General features: G+C 51.3%; 2 protein-coding genes across 2 annotated transcripts in view; one reads left to right on the forward strand and one right to left on the reverse strand.

Moving 5' to 3' along the window:
- Nucleotides 1–2,001, forward strand: part of EFCAB6 (EF-hand calcium binding domain 6) — a 215,743-nt gene extending 213,742 nt beyond the window's left edge. The window contains exon 31 of the mRNA XM_034987337.1: nucleotides 1,879–2,001. Within this exon, the coding sequence (XP_034843228.1) occupies nucleotides 1,879–2,001 (123 nt within the window). The remainder of the gene's footprint in view (nucleotides 1–1,878) is intronic.
- A 14,036-nt stretch (nucleotides 2,002–16,037) lies between these two features.
- Nucleotides 16,038–18,887, reverse strand: part of MPPED1 (metallophosphoesterase domain containing 1) — a 60,482-nt gene continuing 57,632 nt past the window's right edge. The window contains exons 5-6 of the mRNA XM_034987251.1: nucleotides 17,898–18,011; nucleotides 16,038–16,241 (exon numbers count right to left, since the gene is read on the reverse strand). Of these exons, the coding sequence (XP_034843142.1) occupies nucleotides 16,123–16,241; nucleotides 17,898–18,011 (233 nt within the window). The 3' untranslated portion in view covers nucleotides 16,038–16,122. The remainder of the gene's footprint in view (nucleotides 16,242–17,897; nucleotides 18,012–18,887) is intronic.

Raw genomic sequence — 18,887 nt, forward strand, 5'->3', positions numbered from 1 at the left:
GATGCGCCCACGAGAGTGTGCGGCACCCTGAGGACGCAGGGTCTACGGGGCGCCCTCACTGTGGGCAGGCTGGTGACCGCAGGCGCATCCTTCCCAGACCGAAGAAATGGGCCTCCCTCAACTACCACTTTCCGAATCACATAGAACTCGTTGACTTGGCAGATTCTGGCCCCCACTCCCTACCTACCCCTTTCTCCACCCCTGCCCAGCCACTGAGGTTGAGAAAGTAATTGAGGTCCGACCATTAGATTTGAAATCACATGTTGTAGTCAGGGAAGACACTCCGTCAAAATATCGAAGGGACAAAGGGTTATGACCTCAAAATGCACCTACAAAAAATGTATTCTTGAGGTTCATCTCTGCTTCAACTAAAACAAATTTAAAAAGTAAAACCCTCTCCTTTCAAGTCAGGAAGATGAGCAATAGCTGGTGGATGGGCCGCTGGGGCTGCAGGAAGGAGGAGGGGATGTCCCAGCAGCCCCCGGGGACACCTGTGCTCAGCCCCCCCCGCCCCCCCCCGCCAGTGGCTTTCTAGCTCACACTGTTTGTCTTTACTTTGGACTCAAGTCAACTCTCAGCCCGGGGTTCTCCTTCCGTCTCCAGGCAAAGAGGTGAAGAGAGCAGGGTCCTGTCTGCATCCCAGGAATTTGGGGTGGGTGGCAGAGGGAGGGGAGTACTCGAAAGGCAGACGTGGCCTCAACAGAGCCAGAGTCAGAGACCAGCTGGGTGCCAGGGACACCCAGGCTCAGCCTCCGTGGTGGGGCCCATCATCCCCCTGCCCAGAGGAACCTCAGGCTCTTCCAGCCCCGCATTCTAGTCTCCTGTTAGAAACAAAGTATAACACAAAGCATAGACAGGAAATCTATAACTTAATCTTCACTTTTACTTGTGAGGGAACCTATTAGGTTCCGTCTCAGCTGCAGGTAACAGGAGGGACCCAGCAGCTGAAACGCGGTGGAAGTCTGTTTCTCTGTCACATAAAAGAGGCTGCGGAGTAGGAAGCCGGAGTAGGAAGCCAGAGCTGGTGTGCTGGGCAGTTACTGGGGGCTCCATTGTTCTCACTCTACCATCCGCGGCACCTGGCTTTTTTCCACGAGGTCACCTCGTGGTCTGTGGTGGCTGCTGGGGCCCCAGCATCACTTCCATATTCCCAGCAGCAAAAAGAAAAAGAGGAGAGGAGAAGGGGCAGGCACCTTTTCTTTAGAGGAGCCTTCCCAGAAGTCCCCCATCACATTCTCACTTAGGTTTAACTGGCTAGAACATACCCAGCTCCGAGAGAGGCTGAGAAGTGTAGCCTTTTAGCTGGACACACAGCAGCCGGGTGAAGACCAGGGGTCTGCTCACTGAGGAGGAAGGGGAGCCGCTGCCAGGCAGGCAGCCAGCTCTGCCTCGGGCTGTGTTACCCGCAGATCAACCACACCCGGCGCCCTGCACCTGCTGTCCTGCCCTCCTCCCACGTGGGCTGCACCCAGAGGCCCCAGCCTCGTTAAGGCCCTGTGGCCTCCCTCCTAGCCCTCTACTTTCTGTCTCTCCACCTTGTCTGAACGTGATGACCAGCCTCACTACCCTGCAGGGAGGTGACGGCTGTTAACCTCCTGTTCCGGGAGGGGGGTGGGGAGAACCAGCAGCTTCCACTGGACTGGGAGAGTCTCCAATTTCATACCCATAGCGCATGCTCTGGCCCTTGGCGGGATGAGGGCAGAGGAGAGAGGAGGCAGGAAGGAAGGAGGGAAGGGATGTGCGGTGTGGGGAGAGGGCTGCGGGGCAGCTTTGGAGGTGGGATGTTCGGGCTCAGTGGAGGAGAGGTGGGCAGCCTGGCCCACCTGGCAGCCTGCCTCCTTGAATGGCACCAGGACCAGCGGGGGCTCTGTCTGGCAGGTCCTGAGACAGTACAGCATCAACCTCTCGGAGGAGGAGTTCTTCCACATCCTGGAGTATTATGACAAGACGCTGTCTTCCAAAATCTCCTACAACGACTTCCTTCGGGCCTTCCTGCAGTAGGTGACGGCCGTGGCGCACCCGGCGCGGACCGACGGGGACCACGGGGCCTGCCCCTAAGACGAACGAAATCACAGAACCGGGGTGGGGGGTGGGGGAGGGTCACAGCGGCCCTGTGTCTTTCCCGGCGGTGAAGGCTCAGAGTTGCCCCACAGCTCCGACAACAGGTGCCTCTGCTGGCGGCTTCGGGGACCCTGAGCCACCAGACCCTTCACTCAGCTGGAGCAAATAAAACCGTACGCCTTTGCAGGAGTGATTCTTAAGGCTTTAAAAGAACCACCAATGATAAAACACTTAAAACCTTGGGATTTCTGGAGGTTTTATTCGTAAGAGCCTGGGGGACCTGGAAGGCCTTCCGCCGTCCTGGATGAGATCGGTGCCTCTGCTGGGCTTGTCCGCACGGCCACCTCTCTGACCCTAGAGACCAGGCAGCAGCCCATGTCTGAGTCGGGCCTTGGTCCAGCCCAGCTGGTGGCGGACTGGAGGCACCCATCAGTGGCCGTTTGGGGAGGGACCCCTCCTTGGACACGACAGTGTCTGACAAGCAAAGAGAACTTTTAGATCCCTGCAATCCTCGCCACCTTTCGTGAAGCAAGTGGAAGGGAGACATAGAGTTTGCTGCCTTCTGGAAGGTTCTGGAAGGAAGTAGGGAGAGGCAGCCGGGCTAGCGGCCCCTGAGTTGTGTGGCCACAGGCTGAGTTGTGTGGTCAGGGAGGGGTGAGCGCAAGGGGCCCCCATCGTCGCCCCACCCCAGGTGGCTCCAGCGGAGAAGCAGCACCAAAGCCCCCTGGGCCAAGAGCCCTCCCACCCCTGTGCGGGGCCCACGTAGGCCACGGCCTGAAGCGCCCCGAGTGCGGGGAGGCTTCGGGCTCCGAAGCGCGTGAGGTGTGGGAAGAGGAGCCTCGGCCGCCACGGGCCCCTCTTCCCGTGAAGATGTTTTACCGTCACCTTTGTCTCCTTGTGTGCAGGGTTCCAGCCTCAGTCCAGATGGGACCCCAGGCTGAGAGGGGTGGGCTCACGGGGAGGCTTCGAGCCAGGAGGAGGCCACCTCTGCTGGCCGCTCGCCCGGCTCCGCTCCAGCTCAGCCGCAGGTCGCCCCTGCTCCCCGGGTCGGAATCTGCCGTGCCGCGTCGTCTTCTGTCAGCTGCATGGCATGTGGTTTTCTTCTGAACTCCACCTAAGCCGGGTTGTCTGCACTCGGTGCAGTTGTGACTTGCTGTCAGCCGGGTCGTACGGGTCTGAGGACCTCACCGAGATGGCGCCTAAAGAAACACGCAGGACTTCGTTTTCCTCTGAGGGAGGCCCCAGCCACCAGGAGGACGGCTTCGCAGGGGCCTGGGCAGGGCCCTTGGATTCTCCTCCCCTTACCTGCAGTCTTCACGGAGTTCTCAGGAAGCAGGGGCCAGAGCTAATTGTCCTGTGGGCACTCCGTCCCACTGGCCACACGCCTGGCAAGCTGGAGTTCCTACCCCCATTGTAGAGATGGCGACACTGAGGCCAATCCTGAGGGAGGGAGGGAAGCCCTGTGGGAAGCGCAGGCAGCAGTGGGTGGCTTCCTGCCCCTCGGTCAGACTTCCCCAGCCTGGCAAGGGGGCATCAAGGATGAGGCTGAGGGGCTCTGGCCAGGGCAGGGCTGGGGGGCCCCAAGATCCCAGAGAACCTGGGGAGGAAGATGCCTGCCTGCTGCAGAGGAAGGGGTGCTCAGGCAGCCTGAGTTCAGGGAGCAGGAGAGAGAGGGCTGGCTGTGGCCCCCGCTGACGCCAAGTGGGTGCCATGTAGCCGGGATGCCCTTGGCCTCAGCAGCTCTTCTTAGGAGTGAGGGGCGAGTGGAGGCCCTTCCCACGTGCCCATGCCCCTGCCCCAGCATCTGAGGCCCTGCCTGTGTGCCCAGCCCTCCCGGCCCGTGTGCCCACCTTCAGCCTTCCCCGAGCAGCCTCTTGTACGTACATCCTCACACTCTGCACCTGCTGTTCCTCCCACCTACTCCTCAGGAAATGCTGACGTGTCCTTCAGATCTCATCTCAGAGTCACATCCTGCAGAAAGCCTTCCTGACACCCAAGGCTGAGTCAGACATTTAGTCTCATGCTGTTCAGTGGCCTTTGGGTCTGTCAATGCGGGGTTTGGAGAAGACTCCAGGTCAAGAAGGGGCTTCCAGAAGCAAATAGCTCATCCTGATACAACACGGGACTCAGTGTGTGGTCACGACCAGCCAAGGCCAGGCAAGCACTCAGGCAGCATTTTCAGAGTGGCTTTGGTGTTAGTGCGCTGGGTTCGAATTCCAGCTCTACCATGAGACCCGGCCAGGTCACTTACCTCATCTGAGCCTCAGTTTCCACATCTGTAAATGGGGCTCCATCCCAACTCAGAGAACATTGGAGAGCCAAGTGGAAAGAGCTAGCACAGAGCTTGGCTCCCGGAAGTGCCCACATCTCTTCTCCTTCTCAGGCCAGTGTGAGTTGTCCCTGGGCTTGGCCCAGCGGTGGGGTTTCTTGGGAGTTAGCAGAGCTTCCAAGCTGAGGGTTGCAGGTGAGTGGGCTATTAGCCATCCCCTCCCTTAAGCCCAGAAACATAGGCCAGCCACTTTCCTGATGCCTGGAACCTTCATGCCTGAGTCAGAAGAACAGTGCTGGACTGAGGGTTGGGATGTCCAGCCTCCCCCTGCTCATCCCCTGGCCCCTGTGCAACTTACCCGTTTACCTATATGGACGAAGCCCCTATTTCTGTATCAGCAAAATGAAGTTATATAACCCCTCTCTGCCTTCCTCCTGGAACCATCCATTCACGGCTCCAGCCAGCCAGCCAGCCCACTCTGCCTGGTCCAGGGTTCAAACACAGACTTGCCCCCTAGAGCTTCCAGGACAGTAGGTCGCAAACAATCGAAAGAGAGGAGGGTCAAGGCTCTGGTGGGGGAAGCCCTCGGTCTATGGGAGCCCAAGGAGCCCCAGCCCTAAGCTCAAAGCCTGGACCTGGACCTCAGGACAGGATTTCAGCAAGAGGTTGAGGAAGAGGTGTGCTCCCGAGCCTTCAGAGTCAAAGCCAGGAGGCTGAGACGCCTGGGCTACTACCTAAAGATGAGTAAGTCCCAGCTGGGACTGCCAACCCCTCCTTCTCTTTCCTGGGCCTTGTGTCCCAATCAAGTGCCTTCAGCTTGGGGCAGCCTTCCCTGAGCCACACTCAGCTGAGTGCAACATCCCCTCTGAATCCCATCATGTTAAAAGGTGCAAGTCCACATCTCTCCACCTCCAGTGGAGCTCCTCATATCAGAACAAATGGCCCCGTTCATCTCACCTTCACGTATCCATGCCCCTTGTATCTGATCTTGGAGTTCCTGTCTCTGAAGAGGTGATGTCCATGTCCCCACTCCTTGAATTCAAACTCAGCCATGTAACTTGTTTTGGCCAATGAGCTATTGGCTAGCAAGCATGACACAGCAGAGACTTGAGAAGCACCTGTGGTTTTTGGCTTCTTGGAGGCAGAGAGCTGGAAAGAACATCACTCCTACCTGTATGACAGGACAAATGCAAAGTAATGACTTTTCTTAAATCCATCTGAGAATGGAGTCCACCACAAACAACTTACCAAAATCTGGGGGGAGCCAGGTACCTGCAGGGAGCAGCAGACCCAAGCATTTGCTTACCTGGAATAGTCACCCCCAAACATCAGATAAGCCAGTCGGAGGATTCAGCTGGAAAATTCTAACAAATTGCTAAAGGCTAGCCTGAGAATGTGAATGCTCTGGCGGCTGTTGGCATAAGGGTGTCTGCATCCTTCAGGAACCCCACCGGGAGCTCACAGAGGTCAGGGAGAATCCAGAGAAAGCTTCCCCCCTCCTGTTTCCCCAGTGGTGCTGGCTGGAAGAAGAGAGCAACAGCCACTGCTGACACTCTGCCAGAACCCATCTCCCATCTCTTAGAGGGAGCAGGAATGGTTATATGCAGAAGGATGACAAAGCTGTAGCCTGAGGGCACTAATTGGAACCCAGTGCAGGTGAAGGAGCAGAACATGAAAATAAAAGGCTCTTCTCCTGGAGAGGCAGAAATACAGGCTAAGCCTGCAGTACATCTGCAAGAGGAGCAAAAATTGTCAGAATCAACTTTCTCAAAATTCTAGAAATTAACCAAATGTTTATACAGGAACCCAAGAAGCATTTTATCAAGAAAAGCAGCTGAATTTTAGAAAAAAAAAAAAAAAAAGAGCAAGCTTTGTGACATTTCAACTTGTTCTAGTCCAAAGAGCCACTCTCCAGCTCCACGATAGCTTTGAAAATAACAGTCTGCACTCCCACTGCACAGTGGCAGTTACTAAAGGAAATAGAATAGAGCTGGAGCGCTTTCAAAGCCTCACTCCCAAAGAATTATCATTTTCACGTGCCTAGTGATTCCCTGGAGGGCCCCATTTGCAAGACTGTCTGTATTTGAACTGACTCAGAGATTCCTCAGGTACAAAAAATCTTTTCCCCAGGGTACAGAGGGTACATTTGTCAAAAACAATTACAAACAAGTATTTTAATTTTGTGGCTGCTTGAGGTAGTGGGTAACAGTTGGGCCAACCAATTTAAGATAGCTTAAAAGGAAGAGTTGGGAAATAAGATGTTCATAGAGACTTTGAAAAGTTCCCAAGATTTCTGGGGAATCTAGAAGTCCATGTATGTGCCTAGGGCTGGCACATGCCCAGGGATGTGTGCATGCTCAGAAAAGATATGAGAAGGCCCTAAGCTCTCACCTTTGACTGACCTTAAGACTGCACTAGCAGGAAATAAAAGCTAAGGCAGAGTTTCGGGTACCTGGCTCAGTGCTGAAGATATGACTCGACATACACACAGAGCTCATCAGAAAAGACTGGGAGATATATTAGTTCCAAATGTTTAAGGAAATCTGTGTCTGATCATTAGCTGACCACTAAGCTAACTGAGAAGAGACTTCACTGGCCACACAGGACAAAGAATATAGACTTTAGAGTATTAGTTCAGAAAAGGAACTAAACAAACAATAACTACAACAAGCAACAATAACAACAGACCTTTGGAGGGGGGAGAGTCTTATTTCCAAAGTTGCCACATTATATTATTTAAAATGTCCATTGCATAATAACAAATTATCAAACATAAACAGAAATAAGAAAGGGGGCACCTGGGTGGCTCAGTCGGTTAAGAATCCAACTCCTGGTTTCAGCTCAGGTCATGATCTCAGGGCCCTGAGATCGAGCCATGTCAGGCTCAGTGCTCAGTGTGGAGTCTGCTTGTCCCTCTCTCTCTCTGTTCCCCTCACTGCTCTCTCTCATAAATAAATAAAATCTTAAAAAAAAAAAAAGAAGAAGAAGAAGAAAGTATGGCCCGTACACAAGGGGGAGAAGTAATCAATAAAAAATGTCCCCGAGGAAGCCCAGATGTTGGATTTAGTAGGCAAAAGCCTTAAGATATTCAAATAGCTAAAGGAACCCATGTCATAAGAATAATGTCTCACCAGATTGAAAATATTAAAAGTATTAAATAAAGAGATTAAAAGTATTAAAAGAACCAAATAAAAATTCTGGAGTTTGAAACTGTAACCAAAATAAAAAATTCATTAGAGGAGCTTAACAGCAGATTTGAGGATGCACAAGAAAGAATCAGAAAACTTGAAGATAAGTAAATTGAGATCATCCAGTCTGAAGAACAAGAAGAAAGATGAACAGAGCCTCAGAAACTTGTGGAGTATCATCAAACATACCAACATACACACAATGTAAGTCCCAGAAGGAGAGGAGAGAGAGGGGGGCAGAAAGAATATTCAGAGAAACAGTAGCCAAAAACTTCCCAAACTTGAAGAAAAACTTAAGTCTGTGTATCCAAGAAGTTCAGTGAACTCTCAAGAGGATAAACTCTCAAAGAGATCCACACTTAGACCTATCATGTCAAACACATCTCAATAGATGCAGAAAAAGATTTTTGACAAAATTCAGCATTGATTCCTAAGAAAAACTCTTAGCAAACTAGGAGCAGAAGGGAATTTCTTTAACTGAATAAAAGACATGTACAAAAACTATAGCTAACATTGTAGTAAATGATGAGAGATTTAATGTCTTTCCCTAAGGTCAGGAACAAGGCAAGGACATTCTCTCTCATCACTTACTCAACATCATACTGAAAGTCCTAGACAGTGCAATAAGACAAGAAAAATTAAAAATAAAAATAAAAATGGAAAGGAAGAAATAAAATTGTCTCTATTTGCAGATGACATGATTATCTAATAGGAAATTCCAAAGAACCCACCAAAAAGGCTACCTAAGCTAAGTGAGTTACAAAGTCATTATACAAAAGTTAATCATGTGCCTATGTACTCATAGTGAACAACTGCAATGTAAAATTTAAAAAATATATACTATTTATAATATACCCCCAGTGAAGTACTTAGATATGAATCTAACAAAATGTGTACAAGATCTATATGATAAAAACTGCAGAACATTGATGAAAGAAAACAAAGATCTAAATAAATGGAGAGAGAAATGTTTTTTATGAATTGTGAGGCTCAACATTGTTAAAATATCACTTCTCTCCAGTCTGATTATAAATCCTATGTAATCTCAATCAAAATCTCAGCAAGGTCTATCTTATATGTCAACAAGTTCATTGAAAAATATACATGGAAAGATAAAGGAACTAGAATAGCCAAAACAATTCTGAAAAAGAAGAACAAAATTGGACAGCTCTCGCTATCCAATTTCAAGATTTACCCGTAGAGTTACAGTAATCAGGAGAGTAAGATATTGGCAAAAGGACAGACTTATTGATTGATGGAACAAAATGGAGAGCCCAAAAGTATACCCACACAAATATAGTCAACTGATTTATGACAAACATATAAAGACAATTCAATGGAGAAATAGCATCCATACGTAAAAACATGGAACTTATACAAACCTCACACCTCATACCAAAATTAACTTAAAACGCATCATAGACCTAAATGTAAAACATAAAACTATAAACCTTCTACAAGAAAACATCAGAGAAAATCTGCATGACCTGACAATAAGTTTTTAGGTACTACACCAAAAGTACAACTCATAAAAGAAAAAATTGATACATTGGACTTTATCAAAATTAGAAACTTTTGCTCTGAGAAACCGTTAAGAGAATGAAAAGACAACCCAGAGACTAGAAGAAAAGATTTGCAAATCATATATTCAATTAAGGACTTGTATCCAAAGCATAAAGAACATTTAAAACAAAACAAAACGTTTTTAAGGAAGAGGACAAAAAATCTGAATAGACACTTCACAAAAGAATATATGTGAATGGCAAATAAGCATATAAAAAGATGTTCAATACCAGTAGTCATTAGGGAAATGGAAATTAAAACCACAATGAAATACAAGACCTATACAATACACCTACTCAAATGGCTAAAATTTTTTAAATGAATAATACCAAATTCTAATGAAGATGTGAGCCAAGAGGAATACTCACTCAGTGCCAGTGGGATTGTAAAAACATACAGACATTTTGGAAAACAGTATGACTTAAAAGGGGTCAAAGAAGGGGAATTTTTTAAGTGATGTAACTTTTCCCTACGGTACTGGGGTGGCGGATACATGACTCTGCATTTCTGAAAACCCTTAGAACTGCACACTACAGAGAGTGACTTGACTGTATGCAAATTTATTTTTTTTTTAAGATTTTATTTAATTGACAGAGGGAGAGAGGGAACACAAGCAGGGGGAGTGGAAGAGGGAGAAGCAGGCTTCCGGCCGAGCAGAGAGCCTGATGTGGGGCTCGATCCCAAGACCCTGGGATCATGACCTGAGCTGAAGGCAGTTGCTTAACCAACTGAGCCACCCAGGCGCCCTGACTGTATGCAAATTTAAAACAGTCAACTAAGAGGTCAGGGAATCTCAGGTTGTAATGCAGACTGTGACAACAGAATCTAATTGTACTGCAAATGTATGACATAACCTCACTGAATTGGGTTGGGAAAAAGGACCTGACCAATTTACCTTGGAAAACAGAGTTTGGTTTGTCAAACTAAAGACAGAAAGGATTGCGCAGGAACTTTGTACTCTAGTAGGTAACTATGTTTCTCACAGGGGTCCTGATCAAGAATTCTGAAACTGCTTTGTGGATGTGCTAGGATTGAACACACACGATTGCAAATATGGTAGCCAGGCTCCTCCTCGTCAAAGGAAGAAGTTACAAATAAGCAAAGTGGAAAACAAGAATAAATTATGCATTGCTGCATTAGAGTTTGGGGTAGGGGTGGCATATCAGTATGAACTAATGCTTATTTTAAGATAAATAGATGATAGCTAAGTAGGTAAATGGATGGATGGATGGATGGATGGATGGATGGATGGATGGATGGATGGATAATGGGTGGGTGGATAGATGGATAGGTGGATGGGTGGGTGGGTGGTTGGATGGATGGTTGGATGGATATAGACGTAAGAGAGATAAATGAGCATATAGATGGATTAGTACACTCATATATTTCCTCACTCTGTCCATTGTGAGGACTTAGAAATAGTAATACCCTAGTAGCAACTAGCACATCTACCACCTAGATCTTACTTTCTAAATAAAAGGAGTTAGAACTCTCTGGAGAAATGGCTAATTCTAGGGCTGGGGCAAGGAAAATGCATGATGGGCTTGGAGCATCTTGTAATGCCAGAAATCAAGGAAGTCAAGCAAGAGAGAGGAATATGTCAAAAGAACACAGGAGCCAACTTGAAAGAGTTCCCAGTGGACAAAGTTAAACCAATTTGAGCCACAAAATAAATAGTGATAGTACTAGATTTTAACCTAATGAATAAAATAAATAACCGTGAGTCTGTGCTGATAGAAAATAAATAAATGGCAGAGAAGGGACAAATCTTCCTTACAGAACAACTCCAAATAATAAATGTATGAGGAAAGAATTAGAAAATTGCCATGAGAGCACCTCAGTAATCATTGTTCCAGGCAAAATCCATAGATAGATGCTGAAATTAGTAGGCAAAACTTTAAGGAGAACTGGGACATTTGTGTAGCCTCAATATACCTCCCCCAAATATTTACTAATTAATGTGATTTTAACTGTGTCTACATATCCTTTGCTGTTCCTCCCTCTAGAAGGGAGAGCTTGAGTCACCTCTCCTTGACCGTGAGCTACACTAGTGTCTCTCTTCTAACAAAGTATGGAAAAGGAAGACTAGCATCTTTATGGTGGAGAAACCCGGCAGACATCACCTCCACCATGTGCTCAAGATCAACATCAACGGTGATAAGTCATGGTTAACATCAGGTGACCTCTGGTGCCTTGAGGATCCATCAGCTGTGTTGTATTCTCATAATACATAACACCAGGCTAATCATGAGAAAACATCAGACAAACCCAACTTGATGGACATTCTACAGAATATTGAACCAGTATTCAAAGCTTTCCAGGTCAGGCAAAGCAAGGACAGACTGAGAAACTGTCACTATGGACATGTGACAACTAAGTGCAGCATGGTAGCGTGCCCTGGATTCTGGAATGGAGAAAGGACATTAATCAAAAACTGTTGAAATCCGAATAAAGCTTATAGTGTAATAGTGTTGTAGTGGTGTTCATTTCCTAGTTTTGGTAAATGCCTCTCAGTTATGCAACATGTTCACATCAGGGAAAACTGGGTGCAGGGTATCGAGGAACTCCGTACCACCTTATGACTCTTCTGTAAATCTAAAATTATTTCAAAATAAAAAGGTATTTTTTTTTTAAGATTTTATTTATTTGTGTATTTGATGGAGGGAGAGACAGCGAGAGAGGGAACACAAGCAGGGGGAGTGGGAGAGGGAGAAGCAAGCTCTCCGCCGAGCAGGGAGCCCGATGCAGGGCTCGATCCCAGGACCCTCGGATGATGATGACCTGAGCCGAAGGCAGATGCTTAATGACTGAGCCACCCAGGCGCCTCAAAAAGGTATTTTTTTTAATAGGAAAATCATGTTCTATGGTTCAGGGCCCAGCCACGCTCCTTCCTCCAGGAAGCTTCCCCCAATCTCCCCTGTACACTGGGCATGCTCTTCCTCAGGGCCCCCAAGCCTGCCCCCTCTGTCGCCCTCTATGCCCCAAGCATGTAAGACCTGAAGGGTTCCACTTCTTTTCGGGGATTAGATGAGCCTTCCAAAGTACACTGCGAGCTTCCAGACAGCAGAGCCTGACTTTCATGTCTTGGAGACCTTCATAGTCTGTGCCTTCCATGGGAGGGTGGGACTGAGGGCCCCCAGGCAGGCTTGGGCCCAGCTGGGAGCTGTGGGTGGCATTAGGAGAGAGCACTGGATGAAGTCCTTGTCCACAGAGCTTGTCACCTCCACTAGTTTATTCCAGGGGTTGGGCAGGGGTCTCTCGTAGAAAGTGAAGTTAAGCAGGGGAGACAGCTCATGGGATTTGCTCACTAGACTCTCATGGACAAGAAGAGGGTTATCTGAGATGTCATCCTATAAGTGTGCATGAGCCCTGAGTGCTGAACCACCAAGAGCTGAGGCACTGGGTGCCCAGGCACCTTTGCTGTGGGACCCCCTCCACCACTTGTCCAAACCCCAGATAGCCCGTCTACACTGAGGGCAGGAGGAGCATGTGGCTCAGCAGCGGCTGTGTCTGGAGTCTCAGTGGGGACCCATGCACTACAGGAGGACCTACAGCACTGCCAGAGGTAGCAGCTGCCCCAGAGGGTCCCTGCCCCCACCTGGGAGGCCTGCTTGGGCTCACATTGGCCAAGGACAGCCGCCAAGGCTACCTCAAGTCGAGTGGCTCCTCCTCATTGCCCACTGATGGGGAGCCAAGGCCCAGGACAAGTTATTGTAGGCACCTGCGAGGCCCTGGTGGAGGGGCAGGTGACAGATGGGACAGTCTGAGGACAGGAAAGGGCCATGGAGAGGCTGACACCCATAGTCTGCCACATGCAGCTCCTCCTGCCCTCCATGCACCCCTCTGGGACGTCTCTTCCAGACCCATGGCTTTGGTTATGACCCACAAATGCAGATCTCAGAGAGGCTCCTCCTCCTCCTCCAGGTCCATTTATCCTTCCAGCCACTGGACCCTTCCCCTGAATATCCCAAGTGCACATCCAGCTCCAGTCCCAAATAAAACTCAGCATCCCTCCTCAAACCTGTTCTTCCAACTCCCATTCTCCCCTCCATGACGGGCAGCCAACATCCATTGTCATCCTTGGCTCTCCCTCACCTCACCCCCACATCCATCCCTCAGCAATCCTACCTTCTTAATCTATCACCACCTCCCTAGTCCAAGGCAGGCCCATGGGAAGTGATCAGTAAATGTTTGTGGTGTGGGTGGATGGATCAATGAATGGGAATGTGGATGGGTGGATGGATGGGTGGATGATGGATGGATGGACGGATGGGTAGATGATGGGTGGATGGACGGGTGGATGGATGGTTGGGTAGATGATGGATGGATGGATGGAAGGAAATGGTGGGACTTTTACAGCTTAGGCAGCTTTGAGACTGAAGCCATTATACCTGTCAGTGCTTTTCTTGGGCAACACTCGGACCCTTAGTTTGATAAGGGCTGGGTTGAACATACTGCTTCCGGGAAGGGCCCAGAGCTAAGACCATCTTGAGTTACACTGTTTTGAGGAATCAGGCAGTCAGGATACTTGAACGTCATAGGGCACAGAATAGCCCATGCCAACCACTTCTGAGACTGCCCCACCCCTGGGGAAGCTGGAGCAAGCAAAAGGATGCCAGCTGCTGCCACATGGAAGGTCTTTGGCCTCTGGACTCTGTCCAGGACTCAGGACTGGGCTGGGAGGACACCTTTCCTCCCCCACATGCCTCACACGACATCCAGAGACATACACAGGAAGAGGCGTCACGTGGACATCTCTTTCTTTTTACAAAGACTTTATTGTCTGACATGCTTGACAAAAAAAAAAAAAAATTACAGCCACAATCAAGTTATGCCAAAATGATTGAGGAGCACGCCATCATCTTTCATACCTCAAGGACTTTTAATGAATTTTCTTTCAAAGTAACAGCCGCCTTCATAACTTTTCTTTTCCACATAAAAATACACCATATTCTGAAGGTACCTTAGGAAAAAAACATTTTTAAGTTTATAGTTCTTGGTCCGCAGAGAAATTCGGTAGAGGTGACTAAAAGGGCCTGTGTCCTCTCCACCCCACGCCGCCCACGTGCCACGCATCTGGGCTTCCCGAGGCCTTGTAAACATCCGCGGCCACCGGGAACCACTTGGCCAAACAGATTCCCGAAGTCCCGCACCGGTCCGCGCTGCTGCCGCCGGGCTCCCCTTGCCCAGGGTGCCCCTCGCCCCATGGGGCGCCCTGGGCAAGTAGGGAAGGAATCGTGGTCTCCCGGGATGCCGGGGTGCTGGGCTCAGAGAACAGGATCCCTCAGCACTCCAGGGGCTCTCTCTGAGAGACAAACCAGAGGGGCTCTGAACAGGACCCTTGAAAAAAAGGAAGAGCCTTGGGACCATGCACTGCCTTGGAGGGGCGGAGCTCTGAGCCGCGGCAAAGCAGAGGCCATGGAGCCAGAGACCAAGGCTCAAGTCCTGCTTCTGCCCGCTATGAACAGTGCACCCTCGGGCAAGTTACGTCACCTCTCTGATCTCAAATCTCCTCACCTCTAAAATGGGGCCAACAGAGCTGACCTTGCGACAACCTGCGATGAATGGAGATTGTACCTGCAAAGGGGCGTGCTAAGTGCAGGCTCCCAGGGCGGGGCCTAAGGTGAGGGGAGTAAGGCCCTCCCCTCAGGCGCCCGATGTAAGGGGCTACCAAAAAGCTCGGCAAGAGAGAGAAAGGGTGCTATTTAATCCCATGTCTTTAAAAATCAAAATCGATTCAGAAAAATATCCATGATGAACAAAATATCAAAATTTTCAATAAAGATAGAATCTGACCCTGCACGTGGCGATCCTGCCTCTCTGGCCTCACTCTGATGAGACCCTGCTGGTTCTCTCTCCCCCAGGGATTCAGCCCCCCCCGCCCCCCCCCCCCCCCCCCCGCCCAAGTCCTAATTTAAAGAAAAGAAAGAAGCCGCCCTGCGTGGAGCTGCCAGAGCCCAGGGCCCACTCTGCCAGCGGGCCACCCTCCCGTTAACGGGACAGACTGGCAAGGACCAGGAACCACTCAGCCCCTTCGGCTGTGGGCCCACCAGACAGAATCCAAATGGTGCGCAGGAAACCGCACTGAGGGATGGAACCCCATTGGAGGACAGTAGGGAGAAACATGGGTCCACTTCATTAAGTTAAGAAGGACGTTGTGTGTATGTAGGGGCGTGCACGCGCACACGGGCGCATCCACGTGGCAGGGTGGCCTCGGTCTGCGGCCCCTCCAGCCTCCCGAGTTCTGCAGAGCTGCGAAGCCCCCGCAGGAACAGGGGCCATCCGTGACTCAGGAACCTCCCGGCTGGTCCTGGGCCCTCACATGGCTCGTTCTGTGGAACCAGTCTCCCGGATCCAGGCCCTGAGCAAGCAGCCGGGTTGCTTAGGCCATTGTTCAAGGCGGCCACCATGCCCACAGGAAGAAAGCAGGGTCACGAGGCGAGGCAGACAGCCTGTTGGCCTGGCCAGGTGCGGTCCGAATTCCTGAGACGTCCCTGATTGCTCCCTCGAGGGCCTCAGCCGTGAAGCAGCCCTGTCTCCCCAACCCCGGGGGGAGGTGGCGGGCTACTTGCACCTGGGCTCTAAAACATCCCCCCCCCCAACCCTGGGGCTTGCAGCCATACAGACCCTCAGTCAGAGGGAGATTTTGTGTGAGAACTTCCAAAGTGCGTCCAGGAGCCGCGGCTTCCCAAACCCACGAGGGTGTCCAACTGAGAAGGATGAAGAGTCCGTCCATTCCCAAGCAGGACAGGACCGCAAGCTTGTTAGGCCCTTTGACAAGGTACACGCGGAAATGTACACGCAGAAAACGGGAATGAGCACAGAACCCCTAACAGGGACCCACAGGGTCCTGACTCCAGGTGACGGAGGCTGAAGAGTCAGGGGAGATTTTCTTCATTCCAAAGCCTCAACCCATCTGCTGGGCTGCTCCCCACGGCCAGACGGGTTGTCTGCATGGAAGGAAGGGTGGTTGGGGGTCCGTGCTCTTGGCCAGGCATATGGAGCTGATGTGGGCAGGAAGGGCTGAGACAGCAGGGGCAGTCAGGAGTTCCGGGGTGTGGGGAGGTCAATGACTATGGGCGGATTCACAGGCTGGTAGTTCACGGTGCACACAGACGCGTTCACATAGGTGGTCGTCCCATCCGCCATGACACCGTACCCTGGAAAGTAAGCACACAGCCGTCAGGGATGAGGGGTAAGGCCGGGACCCAGGGCAGTGAGGTGGTCCAGCGGGCTTGGTAGTAGAGCACTCGGCTACAGCAGGCGGAACACATCCGGGGCAAGCTACCAAAACCCTCAACTTAGCCTCTTCATCTATAGAGGTGATGATGACAGAGCTCCTTCCCAGGCTGCTGTGAGGAGCAAATGAGATACTAACCCACATACAGTGTTCACCCGAGTGCCTGGGAAGCACATGGAGAGCACCCAGTGAGATATCTTCCGGGACCATCATCACCGTCATCATGTACTTTCTTCTCCTAGCCTCTGCTGCTATTATAGTCTTTTCCCGCCATGTCTACTTGTTACAGTCCTCATCCTGCAGCTCAGATCACCTCCAAGCCAGAAAGGACATTTCCCCTCCTCTTGTAGGTTACCCATTCTTTGGATCCCCCAAATGCGATTGTGTAGGAATGTGGTTTGGATCACACACCACCTGGGATCTGATGGCATTCCATGCCCATAGCTGGGCTACAGAAAATGACAGCCATATTGCTATCCCACAGCACATGGGTTGTCCATCCCATGACTTCTCAGATTCTGCCTTTGATGGCCTATCTGCTGCCCCTCTGTGATCTCCTTGGGGCCAGGGGAGATCTGATCCCTCCTGCCCTCCGACAACCCCCGGCAGTGGCCCTCAGGGAAAGGGCTGAGACTTGTTTGCTTCTGAGTTAGAAAATGATCTGATGTGGACCAAGCATATGTGAGGCCCAGGGGCCCTGGCCTAACACAGACGGAGGTTCAAGAAGCTGGGGGAAAACACATCCGTCCCCATGGCCCATGGGAGCCCATGTGCTTTCTGGTAGAGTGGGATGGGATGCGGAGGCCAGGGGCAGGTGGGATGAAGGTTCAAAAGGAGCAAAAGAGGGGTCTGCCAGACTGATGAATGGAGCTCCAGTGAGGAAACCCAAGGTGTAATAAGGAAAGCCTGTGTGCAGGACGTGGAGCTGTGGGGAGCCAGGATTGCAGCTGATACCACCCAGCACCATCACGGCCGCCTTGCCCACTGCCCCCCAAGGGGAAGTAAACGCCCCCTACCATTCGAACTGTGTGGACACAGCAAGTGGCCCCAGCCCCCCAGGAACAGAGCCAGAATGCCAGGTCTGTTGTGCGTGTGGTGGGGGTGGACATGAGGTGCCATCAGAATGTCTCAGGCAGGCAAGTGGCCCTCCACATTTATTAAGCACCGACTGTATGCCAGGCTGTAGGTTTGTAGGCGACAAGACCGGCCTGCCAGCCTTAAGGAGCTCACAGTGTGCCTACCCAACCTAACACATCCTCCATGTTCCACCCAATGTCCCCTCCTCCAGAAAGCCCCCTGCCCACATCCCAAAGACTTCCCAGGCTGGAGGCATGGCAAGGTCGCAGCACTCCAAGGAAGTAAAACTTCCCCCTAAGTCTTGCTAGATTTTGCAACTGTCTTCCCATCGTTAAACATTTCAGCAGTGGCTAACTGATGGCCAAGTGCGGATAAAGCATTTACAGAGCGAATGTCAGGAAGGGGCTGAGAGCAGGGAGGAGGTGACTGGCTTGAAGGGAGGTGAGGGGGCCCCTCTACAGGGCCCGCGAGGAGTCCCTCCCCCACCCCCCACGCCGACCTTCGTGGATGTGGCCAAAGACATGCAGCCGCGGCTGGACGCGCCTCTGCACCGTGTTGAGCAGCTCCACGCAGCCCACCCGCTGCATCTTCTTGGGGACCCAGTCCAGGAAGCCTGTGTAAGGAGAGGACAGGAGGGCAGTGACGGGGTCCAGGAGGCCAGGCCCCCAGCCCCGCAGACCCCACACCGCAGCTTTTGCATCTCAGAGACACGAGATCCTGGATTCAGGGATCGGGCAGAACTGCCTCCCAGCTCCCAGCAAGCTCTCCCAAGGCCACCTTGTCCCCGCCTTCAGGGAGGGAAAGCCCGTGCCTCCACCACGTGCCGCCTGGGGCCTGGTCACCTGGACCCACTCCTCTGCAGGGCCACCCAGACAGCCATGCTTACAAGAGCCCCGAGTGGGCCAGGCACCTAGGGCGACAAGTGAGCACCCCCCACGACCCGGGCACGGAGCAGCCTCAAGGGTGCCATCCACCCATTGCAGAGACAAGCACACGGAGGCCTGAAAGGGACGGGTGAGGCCCAAGGGCACCCTAGTGGGCTGGCAGCAGAGCAGAACCAGGAGCGAGATTTCCACGTCGGAAACTTTCGAAACAAACATCACAAAATCACGAAAATGAACTCCATTCACCGCAGCCTGGCTCACGGGGCCGTGTCTGGGTCTGCTCGCACCGCCAGCCTCCCGGAGCCGCCCCATATGGTGGCGGCTTATTATCCTCACATGGCCACACAAACGAAGAATAATTGATGACTCCAAGCGAGCAGCTAGGGTTCATCGCGGCCCCTCTCTGTTTGGGTGGGTGAGACAGGTTTCTGCATGCTCGGAAGGGGAAGGGGGATCCTCTGAGTCACTGACTCAGGCAGGCTGCCTCTGCCACTGCCTTAGTGATCAGGGAGGGAGGGAGGGAGGGAGACAGACGGAGGGAGGGAGAGGGAGGGAGGGTGGGAGAGACACAGAGAGAGAGAGGGAGGGAAGGAGGGAGGGTGGAG

This window comes from Mirounga leonina, unplaced genomic scaffold (genome assembly GCF_011800145.1).
Source record: "Mirounga leonina isolate KUSES-001 unplaced genomic scaffold, KU_Mleo_1.0 Mir_418, whole genome shotgun sequence".
Taxonomy (NCBI): domain Eukaryota; kingdom Metazoa; phylum Chordata; class Mammalia; order Carnivora; family Phocidae; genus Mirounga; species Mirounga leonina.